A 27009-nucleotide genomic window follows, 5' to 3' on the forward strand; every position below is an offset into this window, starting at 1 on the left:
CCATTCCCTATAACCCCCCCAACTCCCTATCCCTAAAATCCAGGATTTATCCCAGATTCCTCCTTCCCCACTCCAGGAATTTTCCTTTTTTTTTTGGCATTTCAGCGCTTTTAAACTCAGACCTTTCCAGGAAAATCCCAGGAATCAAACCCTGAAGTGCTAAAGTAGCATGAAAATTCCCGAGTTCCTCACTCCCAGATCCAGGGAAAAGCTAAAAAGGTGGAATTCCGCATTTTCCCGCCATTTTCCCACCTCCCGCCAAATCCTGAGGGGGAAATCCTAACCCTGAGGGAAAAATCCTGACCCTGAGGGAAAAAAAAATCGCAATCATGAGGGAAAAATCCTAATCCTGAGGGAAAATTCCAACCATGAGAGAAAATCCTGACCTTGAAGGGGAAAATCCCAACCTCGAGGTAAAAATCCCAATCCTGAGGGAAAAATTCCAACCATGAGGGAAATTCCATCCTTGAGGGAAAAAAATCCAAACCCTGAGAGGAAAATCCCAACCCTGATGGGAAAAAAATCTCAAACCCTGAGGGAAAATTCTAATCCTGAGGGAAAATCCTGGCCCTGAGGGAAATAATCCCAAACCCAGAGGAAAAAAGTCCCAAACTCTGAGGGAAAATTCCAACACTGAAGGAAAATCCTGACCCTGAGGGAAAATCCTGACCCTGGGGGAAAAAAGTCCCAACCCTGAGGGAAAAATACCATCCTTGAAGGAAAAAATCCAAAATGCCGAGGGAAATCCCAACCCTGAGGGGAAAAATCCCAACCCTGAGGGGAGAAAATCCCAATTCTGAGGGAAATCTCATCCTTGAGGGAAAAAATCCCAAACCCTGACGGAAAATCCTGATCCTGGGGTGAAAAAAACCAAACCCTGAGGGGAAAAAAACCCAGTCCTGAGGCCAATCTCATCCTTGAGGGGAAAAAATCCCAAACCCTGAGGGAAAAATCCCAATCCTGAGGAAAAATTCCAACCTGGAGGGAACATCCTGGCCCTGAGAGAGAAAATGCCAACCCTGAGGGAAAAAAATCCGAAACCTTGAGGGAAAATTCCAACCCTGAGGGAAAAATCCCAACCCTGAGAGAAAAAAATCCCAACCCTGAGGAAAAATTCCAGCCTGGAGGGAAATCCCATCCTTGAGGGAAAAAGCCCCAAACCCTGAGGGAAAATTCCAACCCTGAGGGAAAATCCTGACCCTGGGGGAAAAAAACCCAACCTTGAGGGGAAAAATCCCAACCCTGAGGGAAAAATACCATCCTTGAAGGAAAAAATCCCAAACCCCGAGGGAAATCCTAATCCTGAGGGAAAAAATCCCAGCCCTGAGGGGAAAAATCCCAATCCCGAGTGGGAAAATCCCAATCCCGAGTGGGAAAATCCCATCCTTGAGGGAAAAAATCCCAAACTCTGAGGGAAATCCTAATCCTTAGGGAAAAATCCCAACCCTGAGGGGGAAAATCCCAATCCCGAGTGGGAAAATCCCATCCTTGAAGGAAAAAATCCCAAACCCCGAGGGAAATCCTAATCCTGAGGGAAAAAATCCCAAACCCTGAGGGGGAAAATCCCAACCCTGAGGGGAGAAAATCCCAATCCTGAGGAGAAAAAAACCCAACCCTGAGGGGGAAAATCCCAACCCTGAAGGAAATCCAATCTCGCAGCTCTCTGCAGGAAGGTTCTCCCACCCCCCCAAAAAACCCAGATGGTGGAAAACCCGGAATTTTTACCTCAGGAACGTCTCCATGGGAGGACAAGGAGCAGGTGAGCGTGTGCTCCCCTATGGAATAAGGATACTGCTGCAGGAAGCTGTGCATGGAGCGCGCGGATTTGGGGCTGTCCAGCTGCAGGATGGCCTGAGAGAAAAAATTTCCTGGTAATTCCTTAATTTCTGGATAAAATAAAGGGAAATCCTAAACCTGCTGGGATCCCTCGCTTGTTTCCCGCCACTTTTCAGGTGTAAAAAGGGTTAAAATTCACCTTAAAATGTGCCAATTTGAGTCCTAAAGGTGGAACTAACTTGGGTTTTTTGGGATTTCAAAGGTATTTTTCTTGGATTTGGGGATTTTCAAAACATTTTCTGGGTTTTGGGGGATTTTCCTTGGGTTTCTTGGGGATTTAAAAAACATTTTCAATGGTTTTTGGGATTTAAAGGGCATTTTCCTTGTTTGCTTGGGATTTAAATGACATTTTCCTTGGATTTTAAAGAACATTTCCATAGAGTTTTCCTTTTTGTTTTTGTGATTTAAAAAACATTTTCTTGGGTTTTTTTGGATTTAAAGGATACTTCCCTTAGATAAAAAAAAAAAAAAAAAACAAAATTTCCCAAAAAATCCCTCAAAAATTCCCAAAAAATATCCCACAAAAATTCTGAAAAATTTCCAAAAAAGTCCCCAAGAAACCCTCAAAATTCCCCAAGAAGTCCACCAACCCCCCCCCAAAAAATTAATTAAAAATCACCAATAATCCCCATTAAATTAAAAAAAATCCCCCAATGTTAAAAAAAAAATCCTCCAACATTTGAAAAAAACCCCAAATATTTCCCAAAAATCCCCCCAAAGATTCCCAGTTTTTTTTTCCCTGCAAAACCCACTTTTCCCCACAAAAAGCTGATTTTTCCCTCAGGTGCGGGGCAGTACCCGGCGGCGGTTGCAGCACTCCACCTTGCTGAAGCGCAGCCCTCGCAGACCAGCTCCGGCTCCCGGAGCCCCTCGGCCGAAAACCCAAGGAAAAAATTCCCCAAAAATTGTAAGAAATCCCAAAAAAAACCCTAAAAATCCCCCCAAAGATTCCCAGGTTTTTTTTTCCCTGCAAGCCCCTGTTTTCCCCACAAAAAGCTGATTTTTCCCTCAGGCGCGGGGCAGTACCCGGCGGCGGTAGCAGCGCTCCACCTGCCGAAGCGCAGCCCTCGCAGACCAGCTCCGGCTCCCGGAGCCCCTCGGCCAAAAACCCAAGAAAAAATGCTCCAAAAATCGCAAAAAATTCCCCAAAAATCCCCCCAAAGATTCCCAGTTTTTTTTTCCCTGCAAAACCCACTTTTCCCCACAAAAAGCTGATTATTCCCTCAGGTGCGGGGCAGTACCCGAGAACCCGGCGGCGGTTGCAGCGCTCCACCTGCCGAAGCGCAGCCCTCGCAGACCAGCTCCGGCTCCCGGAGCCCCTCGGCCAAAAACCCAAGGAAAAATGCCCCAAAAATCGCAAAAAATTCCCCAAAAATCCCCCCAAAGATTCGCAGGTTTTTTTTCCCTGCAAAACCCACTTTTCCCCACAAAAAGCTGATTATTCCCTCAGGTGCAGGGCAGTACCCAGTGGCGGTTGCAGCACTCCACCTGCCGAAGCGCAGCCCTCACAGACCAGCTCCGGCTCCCAGAGCCCCTCGGCCAAAAACCCAAGGAAAAAATTCCCCAAAAATTGTAAGAAATCCCAAAAAAAACCCTAAAAATCCCCCCAAAGATTCCCAGGTTTTTTTTTCCCTGCAAGCCCCTGTTTTCCCCACAAAAAGCTGATTTTTCCCTCAGGCGCGGGGCAGTACCCGGCGGCGGTAGCAGCGCTCCACCTGCCGAAGCGCAGCCCTCACAGACCAGCTCCGGCTCCTGGAGCCCCTCGGCCAAAAACCCAAGAAAAAATGCCCCAAAAATCGCAAAAAATTCCCCAAAAATCCCCCCTAAGATTCCCAGTTTTTTTTTCCCTGCAAAACCCACTTTTCCCCACAAAAAGCTGATTTTTCCCTCAGGTGCGGGGCCGTACCCGGCGGCGGTTGCTGAGCACGGCGTAGTGCTCCACCTTGCCGAAGCGCAGCCCGGCACAGACCAGCTCCAGCTCCCGGAAGCCCTCGGCCGGGAGGTTCCCCAGGTGCACCAGGTGAGAGCGGAGGGAGGCGGCGTCCACCTGCAGCGGGACAGACCCCGGGGGTCACAGGGGAAAAGGGGCAAAGGAAGGAGGGAAAAAGGGGTGAGAAGGGGAAAAAAGGGGAGAAAGGGGAAAAAGGGGGGGGGAAAAGGTGGGAGGGGGTAAGTGGGGAAAAGGGGGAAAACGGGGAAAGGGGGAGAGAAGGTGGGAAAGGGGGAGAAAAGGTGGGAAAGGGGGCAAAAGGGGGGTAAAGGAGGAGAAAAAAAGGCAGGAAAGGAGGAAAAGAGGGGAAGGGGGAAAAGGGGGGAAAGGGGGAAAAGTAGGGAAAAGGGGAGAAAAAGGGGCAAGGGGGAAAAGGGGGAAAAAATGTAACAAAGGGGGGGAAGGGGGGAAAGAGGAAAATGGAAAAAGAGAAGGAAAAATGAGGGAAAGGGAGAAACGGGAAAATGGAACAAAAAGGGTAAAAGAAGGAAAAAGAGGGAAGAAAATGAAGGGGGAAAGAGGAAAGTGGAAGGGGAAAAAGGGGAAAGAAGGAAAAAAGGAAGAGGAAAAGAAGGGGGAAAGAAGGGGGAAAAGGGAAAGAAGGGGGAAATGGAACAAAAGGGGGAAAGGAAGAAAAAAAGGGAAAAAAGGAAGGGGGAAAAGGAGGAAATAGGGAAAAAGGGAAAAAAGGAAGAAAAAAAAGGAGTAAAAGGGAGAAAAGGGTAAAATGGAACAAAGAGGGGGAAAGAGGGAAAGAGGAGGAAAGAGGGGGGAAAAGGAAGAAGGAAAAAGGAGGAAAAGGATGGGGAATGGAAAAGGAAAAATGGAGGGAAAGGGAAGGAGAAGAGGAAAAGGGAAAAAAGGGAAAAAAGGGAAAAAAGGGAAAAAAGAAAGGGGGAAAAGGGAGGAAAAAAAGAAAAGGGAAGAGAAAAAAAGGAAGGGGAAAAAAGGAAACAGGGAAAGAAATAGGAAAAAGATGAAAGGAAGTGGAGAAATGGGAATAAAGGGAGAAAAAGGGGGAAAGAGGAGAAGGAAAGGGAAAAAAGGGAATGGAAAAAATGGGGAAAGAATAGGGAAAGGGTGAAAAAATGGAAACAACAGGGAAAAGAAAGGTGAAAAAAGGGAAGAAAAAAGGGGGGGAAAGGGGAAAATGGGGAGAAAATGGGGGAGGGGGAGGAGAAGAGAAAAGAAAGGGAAGAAAAGGGAATAAAGGGAAAAAAGGAAGAGGAAAAAGGGGGGAAAAGGGGGGAAGTGAAAAAACCTCTCTCCATCTAAAAAAGAATGGAATTTCAAGCTGGAATTGAGATAAATTCCCCATTCCCATTTTGAACTTTCCAACACTTTTTTTTTAGGAAGAAAACCTCTGAGGCACCTGAGGAGAATCCTGGAATAAATCCTGGAATTCTGAAAGGCTCAAAGGGCCCGGGAAATTCCAGAAATCCCCAAAAATCCCATTCCAGGGACAAAATGGGATTTATCCCAACCTGAAATGCTCAGGAATGAGCATTCCCAGCTCCCAGTTAATGAAATTCCAAAGAAAATTGGGATAAGGAGAAAAATGTTTGGGATAATGAGGAAAAACTCACCTTGGGATCAGAATCCTTGATGAGGGCGATGAAAATCGCTTCCTTTAGGGAGAGAAGAAAGGGATTGGAGCTTAATTAACAGTAAGCAATAAATGATTCACAATTAATAATTGACTAATCAATCGTAATTAAAATGTTCATTATCTCAAAATCCAAAATAGTATTTCCCAGGATCAATTCCCAGGGGGAAAAATCCCTTGTTTTAAACTCCAGGAAATGCTAAAATTTCTTTTAAAATTCTATTTAAATCCCAAATCCTGCTTGAAGTGGAAAACTGGGGATTTTTTTCCCAGGTTTTCCCACAGTTCCCAAATCCCCACAATCTCCAAATTCCCAAATTCTCACAATTCTTCACATTCCCACAATTCCCAAAATGCCCAAAAATGCCCCACAATTTCCACAACCCCCAAAATGCCCCAATTTCCCACAATCCCCCAACTGCCCAAGTTCCCCAGCTTCCCTCAATCCCACAATTCCCAAATCCCCACATTCCCAAATCCCCACAATCCCCAAAATTCCCCAACTTCCCTGAATCCCACAATCCCCAAAATTCCCCACAATCACCAAATACCCAAAATTCCCAAATTCCCTAACTTCCCACAATGCCCCCAATTCCCCCAACTCCTAAAATTCCCCTAATTCCCAAAATCCCCCCAACTTCCAAACTCCCCAACTTCCCCCAACCCCACAATTCCCCAAATTCCCGCAATTCCCCAACTTCCCACAATTCCCCCAAACACCCCAACTCCCTCAATTCCTAAAATTCCCCCAATCCCCACAATTCCCCAAATCCCCAAAATTCCCCAACTCCTACAATCCCCACAATTCCCAAAATGCCCACAATCCCCCAAATCCCCCAACTTCTCCCAGTCTCACAATTCCCAAATTCCCCCAACTCCTAAAACTCCCCCAACTCCCAAATTCCCATCATTCCCAAATTCTCCAACTTCTCTCAATCCTCCAATCCCCAAACCCCCACAATTCCCAAATTTCCCACCCTCCCCTAAAATCCGCCAGCTTCTCTCAATCCCCCAATCCCCACAATTCCCAAACTCCCCCAATCCCACAATCCCCCAAACCTGCAAATCCCCCAATCCTCAAATCCCCCAATTTCCCTCAACCCCCGCAATTCCCCAAATCCCCCAATCCTCATAATCTCCAAGTTCCCAAAATTCCCAAATTCCTACAATCCCCAAAATCCTCCAACTTCCCCCAGTTTCACAATTCCACTAACCCACAAATCCCCCAATTCCACAATTCTCACAATCTCCACAATTCCCAATCCCCCAAATCCCCCAACTTCCCTCAACCCCCACAATTCCCCCAATCCCTCCAATTCCCCCAATCCCCAAACTCCCACAATTCCCAAATCCCCCAAACTCCCCCAACCCCACAATCCCCCGACTTCTCTCAATCCCCCCAATTCCCCCAAACCCCCACAATTCCCCAAATCCCCCAACTTCCCTCAACCCCCACAATTTCCCCAATCCCTCCAACTCCCACAATTCCCAAATTCCCCAAACTCCCCCAACCCCACAATCCCCCGACTTCTCTCAATCCCCCCAATTCCCCCAAACCCCCACAATTCCCCAAATCCCCCAACTTCCCTCAACCCCCACAATTCCCCAAACCCACAAATCCCCCAATTCTCACAATCTCCGCAATTCCCGATCCCCAAATCCCCCAACTTCCCCAAATCCCCCAATCCCCTAAATCCCCCAGTCCCCGATCCCCCAGTTTCTCCCGTTGGTCCCCACCTCGTCCTGCAGGGAGCGGTGCCGGGGCTCGGCGCGGATGCGGAGCTGGTTCCCGTCCAGGCACATGGGGAAGCAGCCGTAGAACTTCACCATGGACTCGGCGGCGCGCTTGGGGATCTCCAGGTACGCCTGCCACACAGCCACAGCTCCCAAAATGCACCCCAAAACCCCACAGATCCCCCCCCAAAAATCCTAAAGAAACTGCCGATAGCCCTTGGAAAAATCCTAAAGGAGTTGCAGAGATATTTCCCTAAAATACCCCCGTAAAATCTCCCCCGAAAGCGGCAAAAATTGTCCCAAAATGCCCAAAAATTCCACCCTCAAAAATGAAAAAAAAAAATCCTCTCAAAGTCCTAAAAAAAATCCCCCAAACATTTCCCAAAAATCCCCCGAAAATTCCTCCCAAAATCTCAAAAAAAAATCCCAAGAAACCCTCAAAAATCCCTCCAAAATTAAAAAAAATTTCCCCAACCCCCCCCCCCCAAATCCTAAAAAAATCCACTCAAAAAAATCCAAAAATATCCCCCCAAAATCTAAAAAAAATTCCCAATAAATCCCAGAAAATCCCAAAAAATTGTTTAAAACATTTTTTAGGGTTTCTCCCAAAACCCTAAAAAAAAACCTTAAAAAAATCTCCCAAAAAATCCTCAAAATTCCCAAAAAATTCCCAAAAAAAATCCCAAAGAATTGCCAAAAACTCCCCCAAAAATTCCCAAAAAAATCCCCAAAAATTCCCAGAAAGGTTCCAAAAAATCCCTAAAATGTCCCCAAAAACTTCCCAAAAGAATTTCTAAAAAATCCCAAAAAAATCCTCAAAATCCTTAAGAAATCCCCCCAAAATCCCTAAAAAATCCCAAAAAACTCTTTAAACATCTCCAAAATCCCCAAAAACGCCTCAAAATTCCCCAAAAACTCCTCAAAAATCCCCCCAAAATTTCCAAAAAATCCCCAAAGAATCCCCAAAAAATCCTCAAAATTCCCCAAAAACTCCCCAAAAATCCCCCCAAAATTTCCAAAAAATCCTCAAAGAATCCCCAAAAAATCCTAAAAATTCCCAAAAAGTCCCCAAAAATCCCCCAAAATTCCCAAAAAAATTCCCCCAAAAATCCCAAAAAATCCCCCCAAACTTCTTTAAAAAAATCCCCAAAAAAATTTCCAAAAACTTCCCCAAAATTCCCCGAACACTTCCCAAAAAAATCTCCAAAAATTTCCGAAAAATCCCCAAAAAATCCCCCAAAATAAATCCCAAAAACCCCAAAAGGCGCCCAAGGCAGCCCCGGAGCGGGCGGTACCTTTTTGTGGGAGGAGAGCAGGAGCAGGTCGCGCAGGCCCCCGAAGGGCTTGGCCAGGTTGGCGATGTCCTCGTGCGAGCAGCCCTTGGCCGGCAGGTTGGACACCAGCAGCACGCAGCACTGCTCGGGGTCACCGTCCTGCGGGGCGCGGCATTGCCGTCCCCATCGGCCTCCCCACCCTCCCGGCCCTGAGCCCATCCGCACCCCCGTCACAATCCCAAATCCCAATCCTGATACTGATCCCAAATCCCAATCCTGATACTGATCCCCATCCTGATCCCAAATCCCCATCCTGATACTGATCCCCATCCGCACCCCCGTCACGATCCCAAATCCCAATCCTGATACTGATCCCTAATCCCAATCCTGATACTGATCCCAAATCCCAATCCTGATACTGATCCCCATCCGCATCCCCGTCACGATCCCAAATCCCCACCCTGAGCCCCAACCCCGTCCCGAGACCCATCCCCATCCCCATCCCCATCCTGAGCCCCATCCTGATCCTGAGCCCCATCCTGATCCTGAGCCCCATCTCAATCCCCATCCTGATCCCAAATCCCAATCCTGATCCTGAGCCCCATCCTCATCCCCATCCTGATCCCAAATCCCAATCCTGATACTGATCCCCATCCTCATCCCCATCACGATCCCAAATCCCCAACCCCGTCCCGAGCCCCATCCCCATCCCCATCCTGATCCTGATCCCCATCCTGATCCTGAGCCCCATCTCAATCCCCATCCTGATCCTGAGCCCCATCTCAATCCCCATCCTGATCCCAAATCCCAATCCTGATCCTGAGCCCCATCCTCATCCCCATCCTGATCCTGAGCCCCATCCTGATACTGAGCCCCATCTCAATCCCCATCCTGATCCTGAGCCCCATCCTGATCCTCATCCCCATCCTCATCCCCATCACGATCCCAAATCCCCATCCTGATCCCCATCCCCATCCCAATCCTGATCCCCATCCTCATCCCCATCCTCATCCTGATCCCCATCCCCATCCCAATCCTGAGCCCCATCCCGATCCCCATCCTCATCCTGATCCCCATCCCGATCCTCATCCCCATCCTGATCCTGAGCCCCATCCTGATCCTGAGCCCCATCTCGATCCCCATCCCAATCCTGATTCCCCATCCCCATCCCGATCCCGATCCCCATCCCCATCCTGATCCCACAACTCCCTGTTTCCATTCCAAAGAGAATCCCAATCCCCATCCTGAACCAATCCCCATCCCAATCCTGAGGCCCATCCTCATCCCCATCCTGATCCCAAATCCCAATCCTGATCCCCATCCCAATCTTGGATCCCCCATCCTGATCCTGAGCTCCATCCTCATCTCGATCCTGATCCTGATCCTGAGCCCCATCCCCATCTCGATCCCAAATCCTGATCCTGATCCCCATCCCCAACCCCATCCCGATCCCCATCCTGATCCTGAGCCTCATCCTCATCCCCATCACAATCACAAATCCTGATCCCCATCCTGATCCCAAACCTGATCCCTATCCTGATCCCAAACCTGATCCCTATCCCCATCCCCATCCTGATCCCAAACCTGATCCCTATCCCCATCCCCATCCTGATCCCAAACCTGATCCCTATCCCCATCCCCATCCTGATCCCAAACCTGATCCCGAACCCCATCCCCATCCTGATCCCACAGCTCGCTGTTCCCACTGTTCCCTTTCCAAAAGAAATCCCAATCCCGATCCCACAGCCCAGAGCTCGCTGTTCCCATCCCAAAGGGAATCCCCACCCCATTCCCAATCCTGATCCCACTGTTTGCCATTCCCATCCCAAAGGGAATCCCAATCCCAATCCCAATCCCAAAGCTCCTGTTCCCATCCCAAAGGGAATCCCAATCCCAATGCCAATCCCAGAGCTCCTGTTCCCATCCCAAAGGGAATCCCAATCCCAATGCCAATCCCAGAGCTCCTGTTCCCATCCCAAAGGGAATCCCAATCCCAATCCCAAACCTCCTGTTCCCATCCCAAAGGGAATCCCAATCCCAATGCCAATCCCAGAGCTCCTGTTCCCATCCCAAAGGGAATCCCAATCCCAATGCCAATCCCAGAGCTCCTGTTCCCATCCCAAAGGGAATCCCAATCCCAATCCCAATGCCAATCCCAGAGCTCCTGTTCCCATCCCAAAGGGAATCCCAATCCCAATCCCAGAGCTCCTGTTCCCATCCCAAAGGGAATCCCAATCCCAATGCCAATCCCAGAGCTCCTGTTCCCATCCCAAAGGGAATCCCAATCCCAATGCCAATCCCAGAGCTCCTGTTCCCATCCCAAAGGGAATCCCAATCCCAATCCCAATGCCAATCCCAGAGCTCCTGTTCCCATCCCAAAGGGAATCCCAATCCCAATGCCAATCCCAGAGCTCCTGTTCCCATCCCAAAGGGAATCCCAATCCCAATGCCAATCCCAGAGCTCCTGTTCCCATCCCAAAGGGAATCCCAATCCCAATGCCAATCCCAGAGCTCCTGTTCCCATCCCAAAGGGAATCCCAATCCCAATGCCAATCCCAGAGCTCCTGTTCCCATCCCAAAGGGAATCCCAATCCCAATGCCAATCCCAGTGCTCCCGTTCCCATCCCAAAGGGAATTTCTGGGCTTTGGGATTGGGATTGGATGGAGCCACGGCCAAAGGGGCTGGAGGTTGGGACTGCCGGGAATCGGTGGGAAAGCAGGAAATTTCCCAATGTTCCCAAATTCCCACAACTCTCAAAATTCCCAAGTCTCCACAATTCCCAAATCCCCAAAATTCCCACAGTTCCCAAATCCCTACAATTCCCAACATTCCCAAATTCCCACAGCTCCCCCAAATCCCACAGTTCCTCCAATTCCCAAATCCCCCCAAATTCCCAAAATCCCCGCTGACCTTCCCGCCTGGATCCGTGGGCTCCTCGCTCGCTGGAAGCTCTGAACATGGGGAAAAGGAGCAGCTCGACCCTACAGAATTCCCAAATTCCCTTTTCATTCTCTTTTTCCCCAAGTTTCTTCCCCATTTCTCCAGCACTTCTTTCCCATTTTTCCACATTTTCCCATGGTTTTTCCCATTTTTTAAATCCCCATTCCCCCAATTTTTCCCATTTTCCCTCATTTCCCAACTTTTTTCCCATTTTTCCCAAGTTGTTTTCCCATTTCCTTTTCCATTTTCTTCTTCCATTTTCCCAATTTTTTTGCCAATTTATTCCATTTCCCCCAAGTTTTTTTCCCATTTTTTTCCTCATTTCCCCAATTTTTTTCCATTTTACTTTTCCATTTTCCGACTTTCCCCATTTTTCCAAATTTTTTTCCATTTTTTACCATTTTCCCCATTCTTTCCTCTTTTCCCCAACTTTTCTTCCATTTCTTTTTCCATTTTCTTACTTTTTTCTCATTTTCCCAACTTCTGTCCCCTATTTCATTTTCCCATTTTCCCCCATTTTCCCAATTCTTTTCCCCAATTTCCCCCCTCGTTTTCCCAAAGGATTTTCCCCATTTCCCCAAGTTCTTTTTATCATTTTTTCCCACTGTTTCCTCTTTTCCCAACTTTCTCCCATTTCCTGATTTTTCTCCCATTTCCCCAACTTCTATCCCCCATTTCATTTTCCCATTTTTCCCATTTTTTTTCCCCAAACTCCCCCAGGATTTTTCCCATTCCCAATTTTCCTTCCCAATTTCCCCAAGTTTTTTTTTTTTTTTCCATTTTCCCCCCAATTCTCCCCATTTTCCCCCCCAAACCCTGGAGAATTCCTGGAATTTTCTGGAATTACCTGGCCCTGCCTCGGGGGCTCTCCCAGACTCCTCCGGCTCGGGGGAGCTTTTGGGGTCGGAATTTTTGGGACTGGAATCTTTGGGATCTGAGGGCTCCGATCCTGGAGTTTCCAGCCCGGCCTCAGCCGCAGCCCCGGAATCTTCGGCCGCTGCTTTTCCTGCGGGGAAAAATCCCAGGAGCTGCACCTCTGCCAGCAGCTGCAATTCCCACTTTGGCCCATTTCCCACTTTTCCCCCCATTTTTCACCATTTCCCCACTTTTTTCTCCTTTTTCCCAAGATTTTTCCCCATTTCTTCCCATTTTCCCACTTTTTTCCCCCATTTTCTTCTCCATTTCCCAAGGTTTTTTCCCATTTTCCCGAGTTTTTTCCCCATTTTCCTTTCCCACCTTCCCAAGTTTTTTTTCCCCAATTTTTCACCATTTTCCCACGGTTTTTCCCATTTTCCCACTTCTCCCCCCATTTTTTCACCATTTCCCCACTTTATTCTCCATTTTCCCCAGTTTTTTCCCCATATTTTCACCATTTTCCCAATATTTTTCCCCATTTTCCCCTCCACCTTCCCAAGGTCTTTTCCCCATTTTCCCTCTTCTTTTCCCCATCTTCCCAAGATTTGTTCCCCGTTTTTTTTCCCTTTTTTCCCCATTTTCCCAAGGTTTTTCCCATTTCCCCACTTTCTCCCCCATTTCCCATTTTTCCTCCCCATTTTCCCACGGTTTTTCACCCATTTTCCCACTTTTTTCTCCATTTTCCCAAAATTTTTCCCTCATTTCCCATTTTTTTCCCATTTCCCCACTCTCTTTTCCTATTTTCTCACCATTTTCCTGAGGCTTTTTCCCATTTCCCGAGTTTTTTTCCCCAATTTTTCACCATTTTCCCAAGGTTTTCCCCCATTTTCCTGAGATTTTTCCCCCATTTTCCTTTCCCACCTTCCCAAGTTTTTTTCCCCATTTTTTCACCATTTTCCCACTTTTTCCCCACTTCCCCCCATTTCCCCCTCTCTTTCCCCATTTCCCCACATTTTCCCCCTGCTTTTTCATCATTTTCTGACTTTTTTCCCATTTTCCACATTTTCCCCCCCATTTTCCAAGGTTTTTTCCCCATTTTTTCATCATTTTTCCACTTTTTTTTCCCAATTTCCCCCTCCATTTTTTCATCATTTTCTGTTTTTTTTCCCATTTTCCCAAGGTCTTCCCCCATTTCCCCATTTTTCCCCCAAATTTTCCCAAGTTTTTTCCCTATTTTCCAATTTTTTCCCCATTTCCCCATGTTCCCCCCCCATTTTTTCATAATTTTCAGACTTTTTCCCATTTTCCCAAGGTTTTTCGCCCATTTTCCCAAGGTTTTTCCCATTTTCCCACTTTTCTCCCCATTTCTCCCAAATTTTCCCCATTTTCCTTTCCCACATTCCCAACGTTTTCCCCCTTTTTCCCTTGGTTTTTCCCAATTTTTTAATCATTTTCCCATTTCCCCCATTTTCCCAGTTTTTTTTCCCATATTCCTATGTTTTTCCCCATTTTTTCACCATTTTCCCAAGTTTTTTTCCTATTTCCCCCCATTTTCCTGAGTTTTTTCTTCCATTTTCTTTTCCCCTTTTCCAAGTTTTTTCCTCTCATTTCCTCAGGATTTTTTCCCCATTTCCCAGATTTTCTCCCCATTTTTCCCACCTGATTTTCCCCATTTCCCAGATTTTCTTTCCATTTTCTTTTCCCAATTTTCCAAGAATTTCCCCCATTTTCCCCAGGTTTTTTCCTCATTTTCCCTCAATTTTCCCAAAATTTTTCCGAATTTTTTCCATTTTTTCCCATTTTCAGAGGATTTTTTCCCATACTCCAAAGGTTTTTCCCCAAATTTTGTTTCCCTATTTTTTTCCATTTTCTCCCCATTTTCCCCACCTGATTTTCCCCATTTTCCAGATTTTATTTCCATTTTCTTTTCCCATTTTCCCAAGAATTTTCCCAAGCTTTTTTCCTCATTTTTTCCTCCATTTTCCCAACTTTTTTTCCATTTTCCCCCATTTTCCTGAGATTTTTTTCCCATTTTCTTTTCCCTTTTCCCAAGTTTTCCCCCTCATTTTCCCATTTTCTTTTCCTCATTTCCCCAGGATTTTTTTCCCCATCTCCCAATTTCTCCCCATTTTCCAGATTTTATTTCCATTTTTCCATGAATTTTCCCTCCTTTTTTTTCTCCATTTTCCCAAGATTTTTTTCCATTTTTTTTCCCCAATTTTTCCCCATTTTCTAAACTTTTCTTCCATTTCCTTTTCCCATTTCCCAAGTTTTTATTTCCCATTTTCTGAGGGTTTTTAACATTTTTTCCCCAATTTTTTTCCCATTTTCCCACTTTTTTTTCCCCCAAATTTTTCCCATGCCCTCACCTCCCACGCTCGAGGTTTTCTTCACTTTCTTCTCTCCCAGAGTTTTCTTCACTTTTTCCTTTTTCCCTACCAAAAAAAACCACAACCATCCCCAAAAATCCAAAGAATTCCAGAGATAGGAGCAAAAAAAAAAAAAAAAAAAAAAAAAAAGGAATTTTGGGGGAAAAATTGGATTTTTGGGGGTAAAAAAAAAATCCCAAAATTTAAATTAAATCCAGGTGAATTTGAGGGGAAAAAAGGAGGATTTTGGGAGAAAAAAATTCAGATTTTTTGGGGTAAAAAAATCCCCGAATTTATATTAATTCCAGGGGAATTCGGGTGGAAAAATGAGAAATTTTAGAGTAAAAATCCCCAAATTTAAATGAAATTCAGGGGGATTTTGGGGGGAAAATGAGGATTTGAGAAAGATTTTGGATTTTGGGGGAAAAAATGAATTTTTGGGAGAAAAGAGAGGGAGATTTGGGGGAAAAAAGGGGATTTGGGGCAGAAATTGAGATTGTTTGTAGGGAAAATAATCCCAAAATTGAAATTAATCCCAAACTTTTAATTAATCCCAAAATTTTATTTTAAATTAATCCCAAAATTTTAATTAATCCCAAACTTTTAATCCAAATTAATCCCAAAATTTTAATTAATTCCAAATTTTTAATCCAAATGAATCTGAAAATTTTAATTAATCCTGAACTTTTAATTAATCCCAAAATTGAAATTAATTCCAAAATTTTAATTAATCCCAAAGCCCAGCTCAGCAATGGATGAAAATCGAAGATTTGGAACCCAAACGTTTCCTATTAAAACCCAATAAAATTCAAATTAATTCAGCCAATTAATTAATTAATTAAGATGATTAATTGGTCATTAATTAGGCTGCTTAATTATTAATTAAAGGAGCTCAGAAATTAAAGAACATTTATGATTTGGCACCCAGTAATTTCCTATTAAAACCCAAGAAAATAAAAATTAATTCACCAATTCATTAATTAAGCCAATAATTAATTAATTCATTAAGCTAATTAATAACTCACTAGGAATCGACTTAATACCATTAATTAATTCATTAATAATTACTTAATGAAAGGAACAAAAGCAAATCAATGACTTGGAGCTCAATAATTTCCTATTAAAAGCCAATGGAATTGAAATTAATTGAGTCAATTCATTAATTAAGCCAATAATTCATTAGGTTAGCTAATTTATAATTCATTAAGAATTAATTATTAATTAAACGAGCTCAAGAATTAAAGCAAATCAACGATTTGGAGCTCATTAATTTTCTATTAAAAGAAATAAAATTTCAATTAATTACGGCACTTAAATCATCAAGTAGGCTGGTCAATTAGGAATTAATTACTGATTAATCGTTAAGCAGCTAATGAGGATCAGCCTCACCTGCCAGGGCTTTGGGGCTCTTGGTGCTGGGGATTTTCCTGGGGGGAGGAAAAAGACAGCAAAAATCAAATTAATGAACAATTCTTAATTGGGAAGCCCCAATTAGAGGCCAGGGTTTGAGCCCCTGGGTTCCCAGTGAGGGTCGTTAACAGTGGGTAATTAACGAGGGCGTTACTTGGTGCTTGGTGGAGTTTTTTTGGCGTTCAGGACTCGTTTCTTCTCCGGTTTCTTCACCTGGAAGGGGAAAATTGGAATTGATTAATGAATGGCATTAATTATGAACGGGCTCCTTAACTGTAATTAATTAGTGGGAATTAATTAGTTATGAAATATGAATTATGCACATTATTAATTAAAATTTCAGATAAACTTATTAACAAATGTGTTTATAGAAGCAATATCAATAAAATACAACATAAATTTATTTACAATATAAGTAATTAATAGTGCATAATTAACTGTATGCTTTTGCATCATTAATAATATGACTAATATATTACTACATTAATCAGATTTAACAGATTAATAATAAATATTTTTGTTACTTATTTATAATATAAATAATAATGTATTATTAATACAATTATTAATAGAATAATACACATTATTATTATATCACGATACTATAATTAATTGAAGATTTTTATAAATTAAAAATGCTAATTATTAATATATTGCTATACTGATCAACATTAACAGGCTACTAATACATTATTTACTTACACTATAAATAAAAAATATTGCTATTATTATTAATTATTAATGTAGGAACAGTTATCATTATATTATAATATTATAGTTAATTGTATATTTTTATATAATTAATATTGTTCAGCATTAATATATTAATAAACTCATCAAAATTAATAAATTAATAATACATGAGTTACCTATATACAATATAAATTATGATAATGTACGATTAATATTATTATTAAAGCAATATATAGTAACATTAAATGACAATTAGTGACATTGTAATTAATTACATATTACAATATAATTCAAAAAGTATTAGTTATTGCCATATCAAAAATATTTAATAAATTAATAATAAATTTATTTATTTACAAAACAAAAATTATACTGCATTGGAATTAGTATTACTAATTATTAACACAGGAATGCACATTTATAATTTTAACATTATTATATATTCAATAGTATAATTAATTGCATATTGATACCCAATTAAAATAATAAAATTCAATATATTATTATATTAATTAATAACATAAATATATTGATAATATTTTATATTTCTACGTATATAAATAATAATACTATTAGTCATAGTATTAATAATTGCAAATATATTACTAGATTATATTAACAGGATTATTAATAAAATAATTACGTAATTATAATATTAACTATTACTATATTGCTATATTAACATAGCAATTAAGTTTAATAATTTATAAATAAAATTTAATATTAATTACTAATAATGCAATGCAGACTGCTCTAAATAAAATCGAACTGCTCAGACTGCTTTAAATAAAATTAATTTACTGTAATTTTATTAATAAGTATCTGAGTAGCTAATTCAAATAGATTAAAATGGCATTAATAACTGAGTTAATTACTTAACAGGAATTAGTCCTAACAAAGAGGGGCAGGTTAATTATTATTAACTAGTGTTAATTAATATAATTAATAAAATAATATGAATATTACATACATTAGGCACATTAATAATATCACATTAATAAATACTAATAATAATTGATATTTACACGATAATGATAACTCAGTGCAATTATTTAATTAACGTTCATTAACACCCCGCCTCTAATTACGAACAGAGCCGTTTCTGTCCGTGAAAGGAGGAAACCGGAACGATGGAATTCACAAATTCCCAAAAAATGGGAAAATCCGGAACGAGGCTCTGCAACCACGCTGGGCTCCCAGCGGGGAATTCCCAGATCCCAGCGGGGAATTCCCAAATTCCAGGACAGAATTCCCAAATTCCATGCTGGAATTCCCAGATTCCAGGACAGAATTCCCAAATTCCAGGATTGAATTCCCAGATTCCAGGCTGGAATTCCCGAATTCCAGGAGAGAATTCCCAAATTCCAGGATTGAATTCCCAGATTCCAGGCTGGAATTCCCGAATTCCAGGACAGAATTCCCAAATTCCAGGATTGAATTCCCAGATTCCAGGCTGGAATTCCCGAATTCCAGGACAGAATTCCCAAATTCCAGGAGGGAATTCCCAGATTCCAGGCTGGAATTCCCGAATTCCAGGACAGAATTCCCAAATTCCAGGAGAGAATTCCCAGATTCCAGGCTGGAATTACCAAGTTCCAGGAGAGAATTCCCAAATTCCAGGAGAGAATTCCCAAATTCCAAGAAAGAATTCCCAAATTCCAAGATGAAATTCTCAAATTCCAGGAGGGAATGCCCAGATTCCAGGACAAAATTCCTGCTTCCAGCCACGTTTTCCAAATGCCATTCCAGGCTGGAATTCCCACTCCTGGTTGGAATTCCTGGCTGCAATTCCCTCTCCCATTGGAATTCCCAGCTGGAATTCCTGCTTGGACCCAGCTGGAATTCCAGGCAGGAATTTCCATTCCCAGTCGGAATTCCTGGTCAGAATTCCCGCTCCCAGTCAAAATCCCCTTTGGAATTCCCAGCTGGAATTCTGTCTCCCACTCAGAATTCCCAGTTGGGATTCCTGGTCAGAGGTCTCAGTTGGAATTCCCGGTAGGATTCCTGGCTGGAATTCCCTCTCCCAGTCAGAATTCCTGGCTGGAATTCCCTCTCCTGGTTGGAATTCCCAGCAGGAATTCCCGTTCCCACCTGGGCTCTCTCGGCCACGCTGATCCGCACGCGTTTCCCGTTCAGCAGCACCGGCGCCGTCTCCCCGAACTTGACGGCGGCGATCACGGCCTCCTTGTAGTTCATCTCCAGGTAGGCCTGGGCGGCAGCATTCCCAAAATTCCCATGAATCCCAGCATTCCCAAAATTCCCATGAATCCCAGCAGTCCCACAATTCCCATGAATCCCAACAGTCCCGAAATTCCCATAAATCCCAGCATTCCAAGCATTCCCGGGATTCCCATAAATCCCAGCATTCCTGCAATTCCCATAAATCCCAGCATTCCCGGAATTCCCATAAATCCCAACATTCCCAGCATTCCCAGCATTCCCGGCATTCCCAGATTTCCCAGGATTCTCGGCATTCCCAGCATTCCCAGATTTCCCAGGATTCTCGGCATTCCCAGAATTCCTAGAAATCCCAGCATTCCCGGATTCCTGGCATCCCCAGGATTCCCAGAATTCCCAGAAATCCCAGCATTCCTGGATTCCTGGCATTCCCAGGATTCCTGGAATCCCGGCATTCCCAGATTTCAGGGGGTTTTGGGGGATTCCAGGGGAACTGGGGAGGGAAATGCAGCCGGGCTTGGGAATTGCAGGAAGGGAATCCAAGGCAGGAGAGGAAAGGGGAAAGGGGAAAAAAGGAAAGAAGGAAAAAGGGAAAAAAGAGGGGGAAAGGGAGAAAAGGGGAAAGGGAGAAAAGGGGGAAAAGAGGGGGGAAAGGAAATTAAAGGGAGAACAAGGGGGGAAAAGGGAAGGGGAGAAATGGAAAAAAAGGGGGAAACAGGGAAATAAAGGGTGAGAAAGATGGGGGAAGGGAAAAAAGGGAAAATGGGAGGGGAAAGAGGAGGAAAAGGGGAAAAACAGGGAAAAAGGGAAGGATGAAAAATCTGCCCGTCCATAAAACCCCAGAGCCCCCAGTGGGAACCTCTGACCCCAGTCCCAAACATGCCCAGAGGGATCTTTGGGAACGCTGGATCCCGCATTCCCAATCCCAATCCCACATTCCCCATCCCATTTCCAAATTCCCAATCCCACATTCCCAATCCCATTCCTAAATTCCCAATCCCACATTCCCAATCCCATTCCCAATCCTACATTCCCAATCCCACTCCTGGATTCCCATACTCAGATTGCCATTCCCATTGAGAGATTCCCAATCCCAATCCCATTCCCACATTCCCATTCCCAATCCCACATTCCCCCATTCCCAATCCCACATTCCCATTCCAAATCCCACATTCACAATCCCATTCCCACATTCCCAAATTCCCAATCCCAATCCCACACTCCCCCATTCCCAATCCCATTCCCAACTCCCAGATTCCCTGACCTCGTTCCGGGAGCGCAGCACGATGAGGTCGCTGACCTTCCCGAAGGGCTGCACCAGGCGCTTGATGTCCTGGTCGGAAAATCCCGAATCCGGCAGATCCGAGATCTGCAGCACGGTCCCGCAGCTGAGCAGCTCCTCCCGCAGCAGCTGCGGAGAATTCCCAAACCCGGGAATCAGCAGAATTCCCAAAAATCCCGGAATCAGCAGAAGAGAATTCCCAAAATCTGGGAATCGGCAGAAGAGAATTCCCAAAAATCCAGGAATCAGCAGAAGAGAATTCCCAAAATCTGGGAATCGGCAGAAGAGGATTCCCAAAAATCCAGGAATCAGCAGAAGAGAATCCCCAAAATCTGGGAATCGGCAGAAGAGAATTCCCAAAAATCCAGGAATCAGCAGAAGAGAATCCCCAAAATCTGGGAATCGGCAGAAGAGGATTCCCAAAAATCCAGGAATCAGCAGAAGAGAATTCCCAAAATCTGGGAATCGGCAGAAGAGGATTCCCAAAAATCTGGGAATGAGCAATGCAGAGAATTCCCAAAAATTCCCAAAAATCCAGGAATCAGCAGTGCAGAGAATTTTCAAAAACCTGGCAATGAGCAGCTGCACAAAATTCCCAAAAATCTGGAATGCGCAGCTGCAGAGAATTCCCAAAAATCCGTGAACGAGCAGTGCAGAGAAATAAGAAAAAAAAAATTCCCAAAAATGCGGGAATGAGCAGCTGCAGAAAGAGAGAATTCCCAAAAACCTGGGAATTCTGGGCTTTTCTCACTGGAATTCCCACAAAAACCCAGGAATTCCTCAAACCCAGCAAACCCCACAAATTCCCAAAAAACCCAGGAATTCCCCCAAACTCCAGGAATTCCCACAAATCCATGAAACCCCAAGAACCCCAAATCCACCAAATCCCACAAATTCCCCAAAAACCCGGGAGTTCCCACAAACCCCAGAAATTCCCAAATTCCCCAAACCCCAGAAATTCCCACAAAAACCCCAAACCCCAAGAATTCCCAAATACCCCCCAAACCCCAAGAATTCCCAAAAAAACCCCACAAACCGCAGAAATTCCCAAACCTGCAAACGCAGCACCCCAAATCCCCCAAACCCCAGAAATTCCTCAAACCCTAGAAATTCCTAAACCCCACAAACCCCAGGAATCCCCGAATCCCCAGAACCCCAAACCTCAGGAGTTCCCAAAAACCCCAGGACCCCAGAATTTCAAACAAAACCCCACAAATCCAACAAACCCCAGGAATTCCCAAAAATTCACCAGACCCCAGGAATCCCCCAAAGCCCCAGAACCCCAAATCCCCTAAACGCCAGGAATTCCTCGAACCCCAGAAATTCCCAAACCCCACGAATCGCAAACCCCAGGAATCCCCGAAACCCCAGAACCCCAAACCCCAGGAATTCCCAAAAATTCACCAAACCCCAGGAATCCCCCAAAACCCCACAAACCCCAAGAATCCCCCAAACCCCAGGAATTCCCAAAAACCCCAGAACCCCAGAATTTCAAACAAAACCCCACAAATCCAACAAACCCCAAGAATTCCCAAAAATTCACCAAACCCCAGGAATCCCCCAAAACCCCACAAACCCCAAGAATCCCCCAAACCCCAGGAATTCCCAAATCCCCCAAACCCTAGAATTTCAAACAAAACCCCACAAATCCAACAAACCCCAGGAATACCCAAAAATTCACCAGACCCCAGGAATCCCCCAAAACCCGAAGAATCCCCCAAACCCCAGGAATTCCCCAAAACCCACAAACCCCAAGAACCCCCCAAACCCCAGGAATTCCCAAATCCCCCAAACCCCAGGAACTCCCCCAAAACCCCCCAAACCCACCCTGTTGTAGGGCTGGCTCTTCCCGGCCGGCTCCTCCCCCCGCTCCGCTTTTGGGGTCCCCCCGGGGCTTTCGGGGGCTCCGTCCCGGGGCGCCGCCTTCGGGGTTTTTTTGGGGTTCCCGGGGCTTTCGGGGGCTCCGTCCCGGGGCGCCGCCTTCGGGGATTTTTTGGGGTTCGCGGGGCCCCTGGCGGCGGGCGGCGGCTCCTGCAGCGCCCCCTGCAGGCAGCGCTGCCGCTGGAACTCGGCCAGGAAGCGCGGCCCGAGCGAGCGAACCACGGCCTCGAGCGCGGCGCGGCCTGCGGGGGGGAAACCGGAATTCGGGGGGAATCATGGGAATTCTGGGGGAAAATATTGGGAATTCTGGGGAAATAATGGGAAATTTGGGGAAATAATGGGAATTTTGGGAAAAAATAATGGGAATTTGGGAGAAATAATGGGAAATTTGGGGAAATAATGGGAAATTCGGGGAAATAATGGGAATTTTGGGAAAAAATAATGGGAATTTGGGAGAAATAATGGGAATTTTTGGGAAAAAATAATGGGAATTTTGGGAAAAAATAATGGGAATTTTGGGGGCAAATAATGGGAATTTTGGGAATTTCTTGGGGAAAATAATGGGAATTTTGGGAATTTCTTGGGGAAAATAATGAGAATTTGGGGAGAAAATAATCTCACAGGACATTCCCAAAGTTCTGATCAGGGATGAAGAAACCCTTGTGAATCCCCCTGAATTCCCAAAATTCTCATCGGGAATCGCAGTGAGCATTCCCAAAATTCCCTTTGGCGGTGAAGAGAAGTTTGGGAACCCCCCTGAATTCCCAAAATTCCCTTTGGGAATTGCACTGAGCATTCCCAAAATTTGGATTGGGAATTCTGATCCCAAAATGTTGATTGGGAATCCCCCTGAATTCCCAAAGCTCCCACTGGGGGTGAAGAAACCTTTGGGAATCCCCTTGAATTCCCGGAATTCCCACCGGAGTTCCCCCGGGACCGCGGGGGCGAGTCCCGGGGGTGCCACTGACCTTCGGCGGCGCGGCCGGGCCTGCGGGCGGCGCTGGGCGATCTCCGGGGCCTGGGGCTGCCTCTCAGCGCGCCGCGGGGCCGCTGCGGGGAGCGGGAGCGGCTCCGGGAGCGGCTCCGGGGCCGCTGCGGGTGCCGCGGGCTGCGGGACCGCGGCCGCCGCGCCCGCCCGGGGCTGCGCGAGCGCGAGCGGCGGTGGCGCGCGGGGCCCGCGGGGCCGCGGCAGCGGCGGCGGGACGGGGAGCGGCACGGGCTGCACGAGCCCGAGCGGCGGCGCGGCGTGCGGTTCTCCTTGCGCTCCGCGGCATGCCTGCGGGACGGAGAGAGCGGCGTGAGACGGGAACGGGGACAGGGGATTGGGGACAGGGAATAAGGGATTGGGAAAGGGGATTGGGACTGGGATACGGGATTGGGAAAGGGGGACCGGGGAAAGGGGACTGGAGATCAGGAATATGGGATTGGGGGAAATGGGGACTGGGGAAAAGGGGATTGCAGAAAAGGGAATGTGGGATTGGGAAAGGGGATTGGGGAAAGGGATATGGGATTAGGAAAAGGGATTCGGGAAAGGGAATATGGGATTGGGAAAAGGGGATTGGGGATATGGGGAAAGGGGAATGGGGATATAGGGATTGGGGAAAAGGGGGATTGGGCTTGGGGAAAGGAGAATGGGATTGCGGAAGGGGAATGTGGGATTGGGGATGGGCAATGTGGGATTGGGGATATGGGACTGGGGGAAGGGGAATGGGAATGGGGAAAGGGGAATGGGATTGGGGAAAGGGGGATTGGGGATATGGGAAAGGGGAATGGGGAAAGGGGGATTGGGGAAAGGGAGATTCGGATTGGGGAATATGGGATAGGGGAATGGGATTGGGGAAAGGGGGATTGGGGATATGGGAAAGGGGAATGGGGAAAGGGGGATTGGGGAAAGGGAGATTCGGATTGGGGAATATGGGATAGGGGAATGGGATTGGGGAAGGGGAATGTGGGACTGGGGAAGGGGATATGGGATTGGGGAAATGGGAATGGGATAATGGGAATGGGATTGGGGAAAGAGGGACTGGGGAAAGGGAATATGGGATTGGAGAAAGGGAATATGGGAAAAGAGGGATTGGGGAAAGACGACTGGGGAAAATGGGGATTGGGGGAAAGGAGAATTTGGGAAAAGGGGAAATTTGAGAAAAGGGAGACATGAGATTTCTGGGAAAAGGGGGGAAATGGGGATTTGAGAAAAGGGGGATTTGGGAAAAGGGGGAAATGAGATTTCTGGGAAAAGGCATTTGGGAAAAGGGGGATTTGGGAAAAGCAGAAATTCGGGAAAAGAAGAAATGGGATTTCTAAGAAAAGGGGAATTTAGGAAAAGGGACATGTGAGAATTTGGGAAAAGGGACATGTGAGATTTCTGAGGAAAGGAAGAAATTAGAAAAAAACAGGAAAAAACTGGACAAAACTAAAAGAATCTGGATTAAAGTGGGGGAAAACTAGAAAAATGGAAAAAACACTGGGAAAATGGATTAAATTGGAATAAAGGGGACAAAACTAAATAAAATATGACTAAACTGGGAAAATGAATAAAACTGGAAAAAATGGATAAAATTGGACTAATCTGGACTAATGTGAACAAAACTGGGGAAAATAGGAAAAAACACTGGGAAAAAACACTGGGGAAAACTGGAAAAAAAATGGAAAAAAAAACTGGAATAGAAGGGATAAAATTGGATAAAACTGGGAAAATGGACAAAACTGGACAAATCTGGATAAACTGGAAAATTGGGAAAAACTGGAAGAAAAACAGAAGAAATGGAAAAACTGGATTAAACTAGCAAAAAAAAAAAAAAAAGGGAAAAAATGTATAAAACTGGAAAAACCTGGATAAAAATATGTGGAATTTAAGGTCCCTCCAACCCAAACCAACTTGGAATTCTATGGATTCTGGGACAAAATCCCATAAAAAAGCCCTAAAATTTTATAATCAAAATGTGACCTCGTGGAGAGGGGTTGGAGGGGGAAAATAATTGGTAAAAGTTAATTAATGAGTAATTAAAGGAATCAAAATCACAAGGTACCTGTTGGAGGAGTGAGCCTCAGGATTCCACTCGGGATATCTGTCGATGACAAAGGGAAAAATGTCAGTGGAAAAACCAAAATTCCAAAAAAAAAAAAAATTTTAAAAAAGGGAATTTTCCAGTTATAAATTCCCATTTGGGATCCCAAAAGCACCAAATGTTGATCTCTGTTTTTTCTGTTTGTGCAAGAGGGGTTGGATAGGAATTGGGATGGTGGGAATGCCCCTGGATGGGATTTAGGGCTCCTCCCATCCCAAACCATTCCAGGATTTCGGAGTCCCTTGGCTCTGGGAGAACTGGGAATGTTCACCTGAAGAAGGGAAAACTCTGAGGGATTCCAAAGGAGAGCTGGGATTTTGGGATGATCCAGGATTGGATCCCACAGGGTGTTTGAAATCCCAAAGCTTTTCTTGGGATGGGGGGAGAATCCAGGGAAATTCTGGGGCTGCCCCAAATCCCTGGAATGTCCAGGGCTGGGCTGGACAGGGCTTGGTGCAACCTGGGATAGGAGTAGGTGGGAATGGATGGGATTTAGGATCACTCCCAACACAATTCCTGGATTCTGCTCTGAGCCAGGCTGGGAGAGCTGGGAATGTTCCCTGGAGAAGGGAAAAATCCAGGGAATCCTCAGAGTCCCTGGAGGGGCTCCAGGAGAGCTGGAGAGGGACTGGGGACAAGGGACAGAGGGACAGGACCCAGGGAATGGCTCCCACTGGGAAAGGGGAGATTGGGCTGGGATCTTGGCAAGGAATTCCTGGCTGGGCTGCAATTCCCAGAGAATTCCCAGGAATTCCCAGCCCCTGCATCCCTGGCAGTGCCCAAGGCCAGGCTAGGATGGACTTGGATCCATCTGGGATCGTGGGAGCTGTCCCTGCCCATGGATGGGGTTGGAACTGTTGGGATTTAAGCTCCCTCTCCAGCATTCCATGATCCTCAGTGGATCCCCACTGGTTTTCCAATGGATCCCTAGTGGGTTCCAAGTGGGTTCCAAATGGATTCCCAGTGGCCTTCCAATGGATCCCCAGTGGTTTCCAAATGGATTCCTGGTGGATCCCCGGTGGTTTCCCAGTGGATTCCCATCATATCCCCAATGGATCCCCAACAGATTCCCAGTGGATCCCCAACCTATTTCCAACGGATCCCTACTTGATCCCCAGCATATTCCCAGTGGATCCGCAACGAACCCCCAGCAGATCCCCGGTGGATCCCCAGCAGATTCCAAATGGATTCCCAGTGAATTCCCAGCAGATTCCCAATGTATTTACAATGGATCCCCAGCAGATCCCCAGCGGATCCCCAGCGGATCCCTTACTGTTGGCGCAGCCTGCGGCAGCTCTCAAGGTGGGCAGGGTTGTTCTGGTGCAGGATCCAATCCTGGGGGGAAAAAGAACATTGGGAAAAGCGGGATCAGGGTGGGAAACCCCGGGATGATCCCAATCCCTCGGGGCTGGATTTTCACTTTCCAGCCCGTTTTTACCTTGGAAAAGTCAAATTTCCATGGAATTCAGGCAGGAGGTTAAAAGCTGATTATCACTGCTCCAGAACAAAAGCCTCAATTAAATCAATTAATTCAATGAATGAAATTAATTACTTAAATCAATTCTTTAAATCAATTAATTCAACGAATTTAATAAACTAAGTCAATTAATTAAATCAATTAATTCGCTGCATTTACTGAATTAATTAATTCAATTAATTAAACCAATTAATTCATCAATTAACCCACCCCCACGCTGGGGATGGCAGCAGCACGTGGATCACCAGAGGCTGCTCCAAAAAAATCAGCATGAAAAGGAAGAAATCCATGATTTGCTGTCACATCCATGAGCAATTCCAGCTCCCTCAAAATGTGCCATGTCCACATCCAATCTCATTCCCAGCCCGGAATTTCCGTGCCTGGAGCTCTGGGAATGTTCAGTTCCCATCATGTC

At 45.4% G+C, this 27009-nt stretch overlaps 1 protein-coding gene across 1 annotated transcript in view; it reads right to left on the reverse strand.

Moving 5' to 3' along the window:
* Positions 1 to 27009, reverse strand: part of ZNF638 (zinc finger protein 638) — a 43939-nt gene that overhangs the window by 7830 nt on the left and 9100 nt on the right. Inside the window, exons 2-17 of the mRNA XM_068189215.1 lie at positions 26391 to 26452; positions 25079 to 25117; positions 23018 to 23325; positions 21996 to 22306; positions 20151 to 20297; positions 18800 to 18916; positions 16170 to 16228; positions 15995 to 16032; positions 14606 to 14671; positions 12229 to 12387; positions 11352 to 11422; positions 8462 to 8599; positions 7170 to 7298; positions 5413 to 5454; positions 3743 to 3883; positions 1726 to 1851 (exon numbers count right to left, since the gene is read on the reverse strand). Of these exons, the coding sequence (XP_068045316.1) occupies positions 1726 to 1851; positions 3743 to 3883; positions 5413 to 5454; positions 7170 to 7298; positions 8462 to 8599; positions 11352 to 11422; positions 12229 to 12387; positions 14606 to 14671; positions 15995 to 16032; positions 16170 to 16228; positions 18800 to 18916; positions 20151 to 20297; positions 21996 to 22306; positions 23018 to 23325; positions 25079 to 25117; positions 26391 to 26452 (1953 nt within the window). The remainder of the gene's footprint in view (positions 1 to 1725; positions 1852 to 3742; positions 3884 to 5412; positions 5455 to 7169; positions 7299 to 8461; positions 8600 to 11351; positions 11423 to 12228; positions 12388 to 14605; positions 14672 to 15994; positions 16033 to 16169; positions 16229 to 18799; positions 18917 to 20150; positions 20298 to 21995; positions 22307 to 23017; positions 23326 to 25078; positions 25118 to 26390; positions 26453 to 27009) is intronic.

Source organism: Anomalospiza imberbis, chromosome 4 (assembly GCF_031753505.1).
Source record: "Anomalospiza imberbis isolate Cuckoo-Finch-1a 21T00152 chromosome 4, ASM3175350v1, whole genome shotgun sequence".
In the NCBI taxonomy this organism is placed as follows: Eukaryota; Metazoa; Chordata; class Aves; order Passeriformes; family Viduidae; genus Anomalospiza; species Anomalospiza imberbis.